General features: G+C 42.8%; 1 protein-coding gene across 1 annotated transcript in view; it reads left to right on the top strand.

The window, feature by feature from the left end:
- The window catches only part of cenpl (centromere protein L), a 46,467-nt gene that overhangs the window by 6,043 nt on the left and 24,841 nt on the right, over window positions 1–15,583 (top strand). The window contains exons 2-4 of the mRNA XM_085982198.1: window positions 7,292–7,460; window positions 9,820–10,065; window positions 11,891–12,427. Of these exons, the coding sequence (XP_085838324.1) occupies window positions 7,299–7,460; window positions 9,820–10,065; window positions 11,891–12,427 (945 nt within the window). The 5' untranslated portion in view covers window positions 7,292–7,298. The remainder of the gene's footprint in view (window positions 1–7,291; window positions 7,461–9,819; window positions 10,066–11,890; window positions 12,428–15,583) is intronic.

Genomic DNA, 15,583 nt, shown 5'->3' with positions numbered 1-15,583 from the left:
TCACCCAACCTGTCCAAATCGTACTGGAGTTTCATGACATCCTCCTCACAGCATACCCTCCCACCCAGCTTTGTGTCATCTGCAAATTTGGAGATATTACATCCAATTCCCTCGTCCAGATCATTAATATATATTGTGAACAGCTGGGGTCCTAGGACCGATCCTTGCGGTACCCCACTAGTCACTGCCTGCCACTCGGAAAACGACCCGTTTATTCCAACTCTTTGCTTTCTGTCCGCCAACCAGTTCTCTATCCAAGTCAATACCTTACCCCCAATCCCATGTGCCTTAATTTTGCACGCTAACCTCTTATGCGGGACCTTATCGAAAGCCTTCTGAAAGTCCAAATACACCACATCCACTGGTTCTCCCTTATCTATTTTACCAGTTACATCCTCAAAAAATTCCAGTCGATTAGTCAAGCATGATTTACCTTTTGTAAATCCATGTTGACTTTGTCCGATCCTGTCACTGCTTTCCAAGAGCTCTGCTATTACATCTTTTATAATGGACTCTAGCATTTTTCCCACTACTGATGTCAGGCTTACCAGTCTATAATTCCCCACTTTTTCTCTGCCACCTTTTTTGAATAGTGGGGTAACATTAGCTACCCTCCAATCCATGGGTACTGTTCCAGAGTCTAGCGAGTTCTGGAAGATGACCAGCAATGCATCTATTATTTCTAGGGCCACTTCCTTAAGTACCCTGGGATGTAGATTATCAGGCCCTGGGGATTTATCGGCCTTCAGTCCCATCAATTTTCCTAACACCATTTCCCTACAAATACTGATTTCTTTCAGTTCCACCCTTTCATCAGACCCTATGTTCCACGGTATTTCTGGGAGGTTATTTGTGTCCTCCTTTGTGAAGACAGAACCAAAATATGTATTTAGTTGGTCTGCCATTTCTTTGCTCCCCATTATAAATTCCCCCGATTCTGACTGCAAGGGACCTATGCTTGACTTCACCAATCTTTTTCTCTTTACCTATCTATAAAAGCTTTTACAGTCAGTTTTTATGTTCCCTGAAAGCTTACTCTCATATTCTATTTTCCGTTTCTTAATTAATCCCTTTGTCCTCCTTTGTTGAATCCTAAACTGCTCCCAATCCTCAGGATTATTGCTTTTTCTGGCCAATTTGTATGTCCTCTCCTTGGATCTTATGCTATCCCTAATTTCCCTTGTTAGCCACGGTTGAGTCACCTTTTTTGTTTTATTTTTATGCCAAACTCGGGCCAAGGCAGAGATGTGTGTAGTTCTGGTATTCGTGGTCTTGATTGCTGCCATTGAATGTGTATAGGGAAACATCTGGCAAGTCAAAATATTTGGCACGGATCAATGAAACTAGCTGTCTCATTCGATTCCAAGTCTCTTTTGGTGATTGTTATCTGGCGGGGGCAGGGTAGTGATTCTTGATTGATAGCTGTGTCAGGATTGTAAGTAGAGGTGTTTACTTTTTTTTTGATAACACTCCTGTGAAGTGCCTTGGGGCGTTTCATTTCATTAAAGGCACTATATAAATATAAGTTGTTGTTGTACCACATTTGCTGCTTTGCAGTCCTTTTGTCTGACAACTTTGGGGATTCAAATCACCTGTTCATATTGGGCTACTTGTTCTTAGCAGTCAGTTCATCAGTTAGTCTGTAGCCAACAGAAAAGCCGGGCTAACTTAACTCTGCGGCAGTGTTTCACCATGTAAGAGGTGAATGTCTGTTTCCAAGATTCAGTGTATGTTGCCCAATAGCTCGGGCAGAGGCACCTTTACTGTTTCAACATAACCAGTGTATGTGGTGACAAGGATCCTCTGTTTCAGCTTGGGTCTTTCTATCATTTACCTAGGTACTGGGTAGAGGACGCACGGTCTGCTTACAGGAGTGGTCGGTAATGCTGAGCCCAAATAAAGTATTTAGTATAAACCCCCAAAAATATAATTGTGTATACAAAACATGATCATGGGCCCCACAATGAATAAACCATGAAAATAAGATACCACAGAATCGCAAACTTAAACTGCATAATAAAGATGTGTTTTATACAGAATTAGTTCCAGCCAAGCAATACATTGATTGGACTGCATGGTTCAAATTCTCACTGCCAGCTTTGCACATGTTTACGATGCACTGGAATTATACTTCATACAACAATACATGGAATTACATAGAATATACAGGAAACTTCGCGATATCTGGCACCGACGGGACCGAGCTGCTGCCGATCTATCAAAACTTCCGGATAGACCAGCGCTAATGTTGAAGGATACGGAGGTTTTCATCTCCGTATCTGACAACAAACACTGTTGCTTAGCAACAGCTTGTAAACACTCGGCCCGTACCTTGGAAGCGCCTCTGAAGCTGTTGCTAAGCTACAGAGACGCTTTCCAGAGCCTGACTTAAAAAAAAAAAAATGCTAGGAGAAGAAAAAAAACCTAACCAAAACGGCTGCTGATTTCTGCCGTTAGATCGAGGTTTCCGGACATACAACCTCCAGATAAACCAAAGTTTCCTGTACAGCACAGAAACAGGCCATTCGGCCCAACAAGTCCATGCTGATGTTTATGCTCTACACGAGTCTCCTCCCACCCTCCTTCATCTAAGCCCATCAACATATCACTCTCTTCCTTTCTCCCTCATGTGTTTAACTAGCTTCCCTTTAAATGCATCTATACTATTCGCCTCAACCATTCCCTGTGGTAACGAGTTCCACCTTCTCACCACTGTCTGGGTAAAGAAGTTACTTCTGAATTCCCTATTTAATTTCTTGGTGACTATCCTATATTGATGGTCTCTAGTTTTGCTCTTCCCCACAAGTGGAAAAACCTTTCATAATTTTGAAGACTTCTATTAGGTCAGCCCTCAGCCTTCTCTTTTCAAGAGAAAAGAGACCCAGCCTGTTCATCCTTCCCTGATGGTTCTTGCAGTTCTGGTATCATTCTTGTAAATCTTTTTTGCACCCTTTCCAGTGCCTCTATATCCTTTTTATAATATGGCGACCAGAACTGCACGCAGTACTCCAAGTGTGGTCTAACCAAGGTTCTATACAAGTTTAGCATAACTTCTCTACTTTTTAATTCTATCCCTCTAGAAATAAACCTTAGTGCCTGGTTTGCTTTTTTATGGCCTTATTAACCTGCGTCACTACTTTTAGTGATTTGTGTATTTGTACTCCCAGATCCCTTGCTCCACCACCCCATTTAGATTCTTATTTTCCAAGTAATATGTGACCTCCTTATTTTTCTTACCAAAATGTAATACCTCACACTTATCGATGTTGAAATTCATTTGTCAATTATATGCCCATTCTTCAAGTTTATTAATGTCGTCTTGTAATTTGCTGTAGTCCTCCTCAGTGTTGACTATCCCTCCTAATTTGGTGTCATCCGCAAATTTAGAAATGGTGTTTTTGATTCCAAAGTCTAAATTGTTAATATAAATTGTGAACAACAGTGGTCCCTGCACTGATCCTTATGGAACATCACTTTCCAGCTTCTGCCACTCTGAATAGCTACTCTTTACCCCATATCTCTGCTTTCTGTCTTTCAGCCAGCTAGCTATCCATTCTGCTAATTGTCCCCTGACTCCGCAGCCTCTGACCTTATTTATTAGTTTATTATGTGGCACCTTATCAAAGGCCTTTTGGCAATCTAGATGTATTAAAGAAAGAAAGACTTGCAATTATATAGCGCCTTTCACGACCATCAGACGTCCCAAAGCGCTTTACAGCCAATGAAGTACTTATTGAAGAGTAGTCACTGTTGTACTGTTGGAAACGTGGCAGCCAATTTGCACACAGCAAGCTCCCACAAACAGCAATGTGATAATGACCAGATAATCTGTTTTTTAATGATGTTGGTTGAGGGATAAATATTGGCCAGGACACGGGGGATAGCTCCCCTGCTCTTCTTCAAAATAGTATCATGGGATCTTTTACGCCCACCTGAGAGAGCAGACGGGGCCTCGGTTTAACATCTCATCCGAAAGATGGCACCTCCGACAGTGCAGCACTCCCTCAGTACTGCATTGGAGTGGCAGCCTAGATTTTTGTGCTCAAGTCTCTGGAGTGGGACTTGAACCCACTACTTTCTGACTCCGGTGAGGATGCTACCAACTGAGCCACAGCTGACACTGTAGTCTATATTACATCTACTGCATTACCCTTGTCTACTCTCTGTTACCTCTTCAAAGAATTCAATGAGGTTAGTCAAGCAAGACTTTCCCTTTTGAAATCCATGTTGACGATTCATTATTACAGTTTTGGTTTCTAGATGGTTTTCTATTTTCTACTTTAGGGATTCCATTATTTTTCCTACTACAGTACCGATGTTAAGTTGACTGGTCTATAGTTCCCTGGACATGTTCTATCTCCCTTCTTAAATATAGGTATAAAGTTAGCTATATGCCAGTCCTCTGGCACTACATCTTTTTCTAACAAATTATTAAATGTGTAATAGTGCCTCTGCTATCGCTTCCCTAGATTATTTTAAAATGCACGTTAAACCCAAGCTGCATGAGATTGCTGCCTCCAGAGGCTCTTGCATTCCTGTTGTCTGATATCAGGTTGGGATAGAAACATAGAAGATAGGAGTAGGCCATCCGGCCCCTCGAGCCTGCTCCGCCATTCAATGCGATCATGGCTGATCATCCAAATTCAGTACCCGGTCCCTGCTTTCTCCCCATACCCCTTGATCCCTTTAGCCTTAAGAAATATATCCAACTCTTTCTTGAATATATTTAATGTATTGGCCTCTACTGCCTTCTGTGGTAGAGAATTCCACAGGTTCACCACTCTCTGGGTGAAGAAATTCCTCCTCATTTCTGTCCTAAATGGCCTACCCCTTATCCTTAGACTGTGACCCCTGGTTCTGGACTCCCCGACCATCAGGAACATCCTTCCTGCATCTAGTCTGTCCAGTCCTGTCAGAATTTTATAAGTTTCAATGAGATCCCCTCTCATTCTTCTAAACTCCAGCGAGTACAAGCCCAATCGACCCAATCTCTCCTCATACGTCATTCCTGCCATCCCAGGTATCAGCCTGGTGAATCTTGGCTGAACTCCTTCCATGGCAAGAACATCCTTCCTCAGATAAGGCGACCAAAACTGCACACAATACTCAAGATGTGGTCTCACCAAGGCCCTGTACAACTGCAGCAAGACATCCTTGTTCCTGTACTCAAACCCTCTCGCTACGAAGGCCAACATGCCATTTGCCTTCTTAACCGCCTGCTGCACCTGCATGCTTACCTTCAGCGACTGGTGCACAAGGACACCCAGGTCTCGTTGCACTTCCCCTTCTCCCAATCTATTGCCATTCAGATAATCTGCCTTCCTGTTTTTGCCACCAAAGTGGATAACCTCGCATTTATCCACGTTATATTGCATCTGCCATGCTTTTGCCCAATCACCCAACCTGTCCAAATCATCCTGGAGTTTCTCGGCATCCTCCTCACAGCACACATGCCCACCCAGCTTTGTGTTGTCTGAAAATTTGGAGATATTACATTTAGTTCCCTTGTCTAGATCATTAATATATATTGTGAATAGCTGGGGCCCAAGGACTGATCCCTGCGGTACCCCACTAGTCACTGCCTGTCACTCGGAAAAAGACCCGTTTATTCCAACTCTTTGCTTTCTGTCTGCTAACCAGTTCTCTATCCAAGTCAATACCTTGCCCCCAATCCCATGTGCCTTAACTTTACACGCTAATCTCTTATGCGGGACCTTATCGAAAGCCTTCTGAAAGTCCAAATACACCACATCCACTGGTTCTCCCTTATCTATTTTACCAGTTACATCCTCAAAAAATTCCAGTAGATTAGTCAAGCACGATTTACTTTTTGTAAATCCATGTTGACTTTGTCTGATCCTGTCACTGTTTTCCAAGTGCTCTGCTATTACATCTTTTATAATGGACTTTAGCATTTTCCCCACTACCGATGTCAGGCTTACCGGTCTGTAATTCCCCGTTTTCTCTCTACCACCTTTTTTGAAGAGTGGGGTAACATTAGATCCTACTGAAGAGTTTTATTGTTGGTTTTATGTCACCGTTAAGCTAATTATTTAAATGAAAAACACCTGCTTTGGGGTGACTGACTGCACCGTAAAGCTTCCTTTTTTTGTCTCCACCCCAACCTCAGAAGAACATCTCCTACTGCACCAATGTGAACTTTTTCCATTTCCCATACCAGCCATTCTGTGGTCTTTCCAAGTAAGAGTACTAATTAGTGCTGGGTTAGTGGGTAATACTAGCTGGAAACTGAATTGAAATGCCTAAACTCATGAGGAATGATATAGCCAGTAGACACTTTGATTCTATTTGTCTGAGCTTAATTTAAACCCAGGTCGGTGTTGCCAAAGGCCAATGTTGAAACTACTGCACCATTCAATGCCCTTGCATTACTTGCCTTGCTGAATTATGGTTGCGCAGGTGCCCTGTGATACCCCACGCGAGTGCCCATTCTTTGCATAAGCCAAGGCAGTCAGTTAACTACATTGACCGTGGTTTTTGTTGGGGTTGGGGGGGGGGGGATGGGGGGGGCGAGAAGAGAGAGAGAAAGGGAACATCACATCTGTACACAATCTTGTCCGTGCCCCATGGCACAGTTACATTTTCAATAGGGGCTGCCAGATATTCATTGGATTTAGAAGCCCTGCCCAGTTTCCCCCACCCTAACCCAGGAGTGCTGGCGCCAGTTATAACATTCCTATTCCTGCTCCAGTTGAGTCATTGGAGGGGCTACTTGCCTTTGTTTATGGTTGTCCTTCTACACTGCTGGCAAGTGTGTTAAATGGCTAGCTTATGTGAACAAATCAAGTAACTTAGAGGGGTGGGATTGTACCACATGATTTGAACATGAGTGCGTGGAATATTGTATCTTTCTGTATAAAATAGTGATGACCAAAACGCTGTCATTTCTTATTCAAAGACTTATTTCAGAGTTACAAAATGCCTCTTCTTCCTATTGAGTGACACTTTAAATAATAACATTCTCGGAATACACATTACAAGTATTCCCCTTGTAGAAAAATTAGATATAACTGTGATTGACTGAACAATGCCAAAGAATAATTGTTATTTAAAATGTTAATTGGGGAAAAAAAGTTGGGGATTGATTTATTAAAAAAAATAGAAATAGTAGAGTTTGAATTGCATTCAGAATCCACTGAGCTGTGCTGTAATCGATTTATTCATTAACTGACATAAGGGCTAGTAAGCAGCTCTGGGCTTGGAGCTTCCACTGGCTCCAAAATACTGCGTTAAATTATATCTGTTTCATGTTGATTTTTTTTCATTCCAGGTTTGATATGGAGCACTTGACTCCTGCTGCCAAGGCAGGAATGGCACACCTGGGTGTGTGCTTTGCCAATACAGACGCCTCTCCAGTGGTTCTGAGGACAGTGCGGAAGCATACTCCATTTTGCCAGACTCCAGCCAAACGGAGGATTCCTAGAACAGACTTGCCTGTAGTCAGTAAAACTAATAGCCTTGATTTTCACTATAAGTAGAACATTTGCTGTTCCATTCTGGGTGGGGTGTTATGTCTGGAGAGAGAAAAACAAGTTAACTTTAATTTTTACTCTGAGTTAAAGAATTATATAGAAATTAAAGCACGGAAACAGGCCATTTGGCCCAACCAGTCTGTGTTGGTGTTTATGTTCCACACAAGCAGTAGTCCTAATCCTATGTGCTTGTTTTGTTCTCGTATCCCTTTATATCTCTTTCCTTCAACCACCGATCTAACCTATTAAATTACATGATCTCTCCTTCACTCACTGACTTGTAGTGCATTCCAAAGGCTCACAACTGTGTGTGTGTGTGTTCTGCTGCTTTCTCCTAAATCTCTTGCATTTAATCTTGTATCCATTTCCTCTTATTCTAGACCTCTCAAATAATGGAAACAGTATTTTTCTATCAACTCTCTCCCATCCCTTCATAATTATAAATTCCCCTCTAGCAAATCACCCTGCACCGTCCTGGTCACTTATCACCCCTGTCCTTGCTGAACTACATTGGTTTCTGGTTCCTCCAGTGCCTCAAATTTAAAAATCTCATTGTGTTTAAATTCCTTCATTGCCTTGCCCCTCTCTATCTATGTAACCTCCTTTTGCCCTACAAATGGTACAATTTTATAGGGGCTGCAGGAACAGCGAGATCTGTGGGTTCACATACACAAATTTCTGAAGGTGGTAGGACAAATTGATACGGCTGTTTAAAAAAGGATACTGGATCCTTGGCTTTATAAATAGAGGCATGGAGTACAAAAGCAAGGAAGTTTATAAATCTCTGGTTAGACCTCAGCTGGAATATTGTGTTCAATTCTAGGTACAACACTTTAAGAACAATGTCAATGCCTTGGAGAGGGTGTAGAGGAAATTTACTAGGCTGATCGAGAAGCTGGGATTGCTGTCCTTAGAGCAGAGATGGTTAAGCAGTTTAATAGAGGTGTTCAAAATTATGAAGGGTTTTGATAGAGTAGATAGGGAGAAACTGTTTCCACTGGGGGGAGGTAACCAGAGAACACAGATTTAAGATAATTGGCAAAAGAACCAGCGGGAGATGAGAAAAATTATTCTTACACAGTGAGTTGTCATGATTTGGAATGCACTGCCTGAATGGATGGTGGAAGCAGATTCAATAGTAACTTTCAAAAGGGAATTGGATATATATTAAAGAAAAAATTTGCAGGGAACGAGCAGGGGAATGGAATAGTTCTTTCAAAGAACTGGCATAGGTACGATGGGCTGAACGTGCTCTTTGATTCTATGAACAAGCTACCCACCCTCCCACAAACTCCATTCCTATGACTTTGGCCTCTTGTGCATACTTTCAGCCACCTGGGCCCATGCCTTCCCTAAACCTCTGCCTCTCCAACTCCCTCTCTGTTCCTTTAAAGATTTCCTCCTGCACCCACCCATCCCCCTCCACATGCAACCATCTCTTTGACTAAACTTTTGTTCACCCTTCCCAATATCTTTCTTTGGTTCAGTGCCCTTTTTTTAAATTACACTTCTAAAGCACCTTGGGACATTTTTCAATGTTCTTATGTGCCTTCAGCTACCGAGGCCCTAAACTCTGTAATTCCCTCCCAAAACCTCTCCGCCTCGCTACCTCTCTTTCATCCTTTAAGAACATAAGAATTAGGAGCAGGAGTAGACCATACGGCCCTTCGAGCCTGCTCCGCCATTCAATAAGATCATGGCTGATCTTCGACCTCAACTCCACTTTCCCGCCCGATACCCATATCTCTTGATTTCTTGAGTCCAAAAATCTATCTATCTCCGCCTTGAATATACTCAACGACTCTGCATCCACAGTGCTTTCGGGTAGAGAATCCCAAAGATTCACAACCCTCTGAATGAAGAAATTCCTCCTCATTTCAGTCTTAAATGGCCTACCCCTTATCCTGAGACACTGCCCCCTAGTTCTAGACTCTCCAGCCAGGGGAAACAACCTCTCAGCATCTACCCTGTCAATCCCCCTCAGAATCTTTTATGTTTCAATGAGATCTTATTCTTCTAAACTCCAGAGGCGCTCCTTAAAACCTACCTCCGCTTTTGGTCATCTGCCCATGTATCCTCTTGTGTGGCTTGGTGTCAAATTTTTGTTTGCTAACACTCCTGTGAAGCACCCTGGGACGTTTTACTACGTTAAAGGCGCTATATAACTGCAAGTTGTTGTTGACTCACAAGTCTTCACATTTGCAACCGAAACGTCACCAAATATTTTAAAAGGTTAACTGCCCAATGGTGGACCAACAAATTGCAGCAGTCCAGGTTCTTGTGTGCATTGGTAGCAAAACTCTTACCTCATTGTACTTTTTTGCAGGAGAATGCAGAGCAGATTGCAGTGTTGCTGCAGAAACAGTGGCGTCTGTATCACGTAACCCCTCTGTACAGATTCTCCGACACCTTGCTGAAGAAATACTCAAACGAACTGTCGGTCTTCATCGCTACTGAAAAGAAAAAGGGGATAGCAGTGGAAGTGGGAATCGAGCTTGCCAGTAAGGCTAAATTCTCCATGCTTGCAGGCCTCCGAGCTACTGAGAGTGATCCGGAGGCTGTCTTCATACAGGTTAGGTTGGAAACTACTTTCAAATAGCAAGAAAGCTGGTGTGTCTTAGGCTAGCTTGAAATTTTACCGAAAAATATTTTGACTTGCTGAATACAGTAGAATGTATAACTCATGCTGTTTAGATGTTACTTTTGTGATATACTTCACCTAAAATTGTCTGACTTAGGATGTTCATACATCTCCTAAAAGAACACACAAGAAAGTGCATGCACTATATTTTTCCTAATTGACATGGACTCCTTAAATTTACTTCTATCCATTCACCTTCCATTCCTAAATAACCATGAAAGCTTCAAGGGCAGATCCATCTTCTAATGACTCAAATTGCATCTCCTGTATCTGCTACAAATTCTCCAAAAAAAAATTGTTGTACTTTTTTTCATCTCCCAAAGTTTTTTGGCTCACTGAGGTACAGTGCCATGAGTAAAGGTTCAAAACCAATTGTATGATTTAGCCATATTCTTATATGGACCAATTATTTTGAAAATAGAACTTTTTGTGTTGGATCCTGAATTGAGTGGGGGTGTGGTTCTGTCTGATTTTTATTTCTTCTCCACTACTCTCCTTAAGGTGATGACTTGCCTCACCAGCAGATCTTTCTTCTATTCTTCCATGGTATCTATATTCAGTGTATTCCTTTCAAGAGTTATTGGCCACTCTAATAAAGGAGCGGTACAAAAAATACTTTACTTTTTTTTTTTTTTTTTAACCTTTTTTGCTTTTAGAATCTTGCCCACAAGCAAACTTGTTCGCCTGTGTAGCAAAAGCAATGTCCCAATATATTGATGCGCTGCGCTGCAGGGTGGTGGGATGTAGGTGCCTAACCATCTTTTCTACACACAACCTTTCCCAGCTGAAGCCAGGCTACCTATGGGAAGTGCCTGCTCCACAGAAAAGGAAAACAGAATGTCAACTAGTGCTGTTCGTGTTTATCTGATGTGGGCTTTGTCAAATGCACAACAAACATTTCCTGCAAATAGTCTATGGCCAGTGCACTAGAGGGCAGGAGGGGAGGGGGGAGCAAGGAAGAAACTACAAATACATTCGGTATTTGTTAATAAGTCAAATGAGAAGGAAAGTCTACAGCAGGTACTCATTATTGAATTGCCGTCTCATTTTTGTAGGGGGGTAAAATCAAAATTGATGCTTTTTTTTTTTTTTAAACACGTCAATTTTCTTCCTGGTATGGAGACCATTGAGTTAGGTTTTCCTGCCTACTGGACTGCTTCAATATGTCATGGATAGGGAACATCCTGGAGTGGCTCCCCAGAAAACAGCAGGAGCTATGACTTCACACCAGCCTCGAAGCTGCTGCGGAGCTACTTGATCCTAGGAAAACAATGCTGCTCCACATCAGCTCTGGAGCCAGGGAGCTGCATAGAGAGGCACCCCATCGACTTGCTCTTGCAAATCATTTTCTTGCTATCTCTGCATATCCATGAAGAATGACCACTTAGGTGAGGTGCCTCGTGCCTGTGGGATGGTACGCCAACAGGAATCAACACCTTCAAGAGAGCATTTTTTTTTTTTTAAAGGAAGGTAAAGTTGTTAGAACAGTTTGGCTTTCATAAACCCATATTGGTTTAGATTTGTTGCTAAGTGTAGCGGCCTCCAATATTATTTCCTCTAGGTATCAAGTTAAGTGAACCATAATATCAAGTGTTGAACCATATTTTCAACCTATGTCTCTTTTAAGATGCTGCTTAAAACCTACCTCTTTGACTAAGCATAATGTAGAACATTACCCTAGTACCTTCAATAGGTGGGGGAAATAAATATTAGTATTGTGAGACTTGGATAAAAGCGACTTTCCATTTCCTCACAGATAACGGCAAAGACTCCGGTCCAGCAGGCAGCTGACGAGAAGGTGGTGTGGTGTGGGTGGCTGTGCTGCGTTGATGGAGACTTGGGCTTCCTGGAGTCTCTCCCAGTGGAGTTCACCTGTCTACCCTTGCTTTTTGCCAATGGCCCTGAAACTGTTACAGCCATGGTGGGGGAATGGTTGCAGAAAACATTTGACTGCTACATCAGTGCCTTCCCCATCAGTTCGGAGAACCTTACCTGGATGGCTGCCATGTGGGCCAATTGTTTCTCAGACTCTGTCCATCGTATGATGGAGCTGGAGTGGTGTGTGCCCCCCGTGCAACTGAGCATTTCGTTGAGTATCCACCCAGAGGATGCTAAAGCACTGTGGGATAGCATCCACGGAGACGAGGACGAAATCACCATTGAGGAGGTGGAGCTATTCATGAGCAGCCTCCATTCACATTTCTACAGGCATTTCGGGTTGCGGCTTGCAGCTACGCGGCTGGTAAAGGTGTCAACAGCTGTAGCATCTGCTCACTGTGATGGGAAATTAAAGGTGAGAAACTGGTGCCCCTTTTGGATTCAAATGGTATGTGACTTCCACTTCCACAGCATCAATTCTGTGTTAAAGGAGAATGCTGTGCAAAGAATTTTCAGTATAGTGTTCTGTCTTCTCTTTACCTCCCCGCCCACCCGTGTATGATTTCAGGAAGAGTTCAGTATCATCCTGTCTTGTTTCTGTTCATTTCCCTCCCATGGTGATCTGCCATTTCGAGCCTGAACTCACTAAAGAGCTTACCCAATGGTACAGCCTTCTCCAAGATTAGCGGCACAATATAGGCTGAAAATTAGTATTCAGGTACCCAAGTAAGCTAGGTGGCTGGGTACTGCTGCTTCCCTGCATAGATTATTCTATGGAGACAGGACCAGATGTATTATAGGAGTATCCTGACATAAATGGAGGTTTCTACGGTCCGGGAAATTCATTAATTTAGAAAAAAATCCTTACGAATGAGCTGAGGTTCCTTTTTTTTTTAAAGAACTCTAGATTTGAGGAGGGGGTGGGGTGGGGGAGAGAGAGAAACATTTTACTTGGGTGTTTTTTTTTCCTTCAACAGATTAAATAGAAGTCAGCATTTATAAATGCTGGCGTATGCAACTGCTTTGTGCCTTCAGGGAACAGTTTGAAACATAGAAACATAGAAGATAGGAGCAGGAGTAGGCCATTCGGCCCCTCGAGCCTGCTCCGCCATTCAATGAGATCACGGCTGATAATTCAAACTCAGTACCCTGTCCCTGCATTCTCCCCCATATCCCTTGATCCCTTTAGCCTTAAGAAATATATCTAACTCCTTCTTGAATATATTTAATGAATTGGCCTCAACTGCCTTCTGTGGCAGAGAATTCCACAGGTTCACCACTCTCTGGGTGAAGAAATTCCTCCTCATCTCTGTCCCAAATGGCTTACCCCGTCTCTTTAGACTGTGACCCCTGGTTCTGGACTCCTCTGCCATCAGGAACATCCCTCCTGCATCTAGTCTGTCTAGTCCTGTTAGAATTTTCTAAGTTTCAATGAGATCCCCTCTCATTCTTCTAAACTCCAGCGAGTATAAGTCCAATTGACCCAATCTCTCCTCATACGTCATTCCTGCCATCCCAGGTATCAGCCTGGTGAATCTTCGCTGCACTCCTTCCATAGCAAGAACATCCTTCCTCAGATAAGGCAACCAAAACTGCACACAATACTCAAGGCGTGGTCTCACCAAGGTCCTGTACAACTGCAGCAACACATCCTTGTTCCTGTACTCTAATCCTCTCGCTACGAAGGCCAACATACCATTTGCCTTCTTAACCGCCTGCTGCACCTGCATGCTTACCTTCAGCGACTGGTGCACAAGGACACCCAGGTCTCGTTGCACTTCCCCTTTTCCCAATCTATTGCTGTTCAGATAATCTGCCTTCCTGTTTTTGCCACCAAAGTGGATAACCTCACATTTATCCACATAATACTGCATCTGGCATGCATCTGCCCAATCACCCCACCTGTCCAAATCATACTGAAGTTTCTCGGCATCCTCCTCACAGCACACACGCTCACCCAGCTTTGTGTCATCTGCAAACTTGGAGATATTACATCTAGTTCCCTCGTCTAGATCATTAATATATATTGTGAATAGCTGGGGTCCTAGCACCGATCCCTGCGGTACCCCACTAGTCGCTGCCTGTCACTCAGAAAAAGACCCGTTTATTCCAACTCTTTGCTTCCTGTCTGCCAACCAGTTCCCTATCCAAGTCAGTACCTTGCCCCCAATCCCTTGTGCTTTAACTTTACACGCTAATCTCTTATGCGGGACCTTATCGAAAGCCTTCTGAAAGTCCAAATACACCATATCCACTGGTTTTCCCTTATCTATTCTACCAGTTACATCCTCAAAAAATTCCAGTAGATTAGTCAAGCATGATTTACCTTTTGTAAATCCATGTTGTCTTTGTCTGATCCTGTCACTGTTTTCCAAGTGCTCTGCTATTACATCTTTTATAATGGACTCTAGCATTTTCCCCACTACCGATGTCTGGCTTGCCGGTCTATAATTCCCTGTTTTCTCTCTACCACCTTTTTTGAATAGTGGGGTAACATTAGCTACCCTCCAATCCATGGGAACTGTTCCAGAGTCTATAGAATTTTGGAAGATGACCAGCCTCTACTATTTCTAGGGCCACTTCCTTAAGTACCCTAGGATGTAGATTATCAGGCCCTGGGGATTTATCGGCCTTCAATCCCGTCAATTTCCCTAACACCATTTCCCTACAAATACTGATTTCATTTAGTTCCTCCCTCTCATGAGAGCCTGTGTTCCCCGACATCTCTGGGAGGTTATTTGTGTCCTCCTTTGTGAAGACAGAACCAAAGTATGTATTTAATTGGTCTGCCATTTCTTTGTTCCCCATTATAAATTCCCCTGATTCTGACTGCAAGGGACCTACGCTTGACTTCACCAATCCTTTTCTCTTCACATATCTATAGAAGCTTTTACAGTCAGTTTTTATGTTCCCTGAAAGCTTACTCTCATACTCTTTTCCTCCTCTTAATTAATCCCATTGTCCTCCTTTGGTGAATCCTAAACTGCTCCCAATCCTCAGGTTTACTGCTTTTTCTGGCCAATTTATGTGTCCTCTCATTGGATCTTATGCTATCCCTAATTTCCCTTGTTAGCCACGGTTGAGTCACCTTTTTTGTTTTATTTTTATGCCAAACAGGGATGAACAAATGCTGTAGTTCATCCATGCGATCTTTAAATGTTTGCCATTGTTAATCTCTTAATTTCAGTGGACCAATTGGCTGCGCAAATAGAGGTAAACGAATATGATTTGGTTGGGATTACGGAAACGTGGCTCAAGGATGGCCAAGACTGGGAACTCAACATCCAGGGGTATTCGATATTCAGGAAAGATAGACAAAAAGGAAAGGGAGGTGGGGTAGCATTACTGGTTAAAGAAGGGATTAATACAATTGTAATGAAGGATATTAGCTCTGATGATGTGGAATCTGTATGGGTAGAATTGAGAAATACTAAGGGGAAAAAAACATAAGTGGGAGTGGTATATAGACCTCCCAACAGTAAGGCGGAGGTTGGGGATGGCATTAAAGGGGAAATTAAAGAAGCGTGCAATAAGGGCACAGCAGTAATCATGGGTGACGTTAATCTACATA

Source organism: Somniosus microcephalus, chromosome 3 (genome assembly GCF_052327205.1).
Source record: "Somniosus microcephalus isolate GS21.2 chromosome 3, FLI_Smic_1.0, whole genome shotgun sequence".
Classification (NCBI taxonomy): Eukaryota; Metazoa; Chordata; class Chondrichthyes; order Squaliformes; family Somniosidae; genus Somniosus; species Somniosus microcephalus.
Note: the sequence above shows the minus strand (reverse complement) of the source record. Positions and strands in the feature narration are given on the sequence as shown.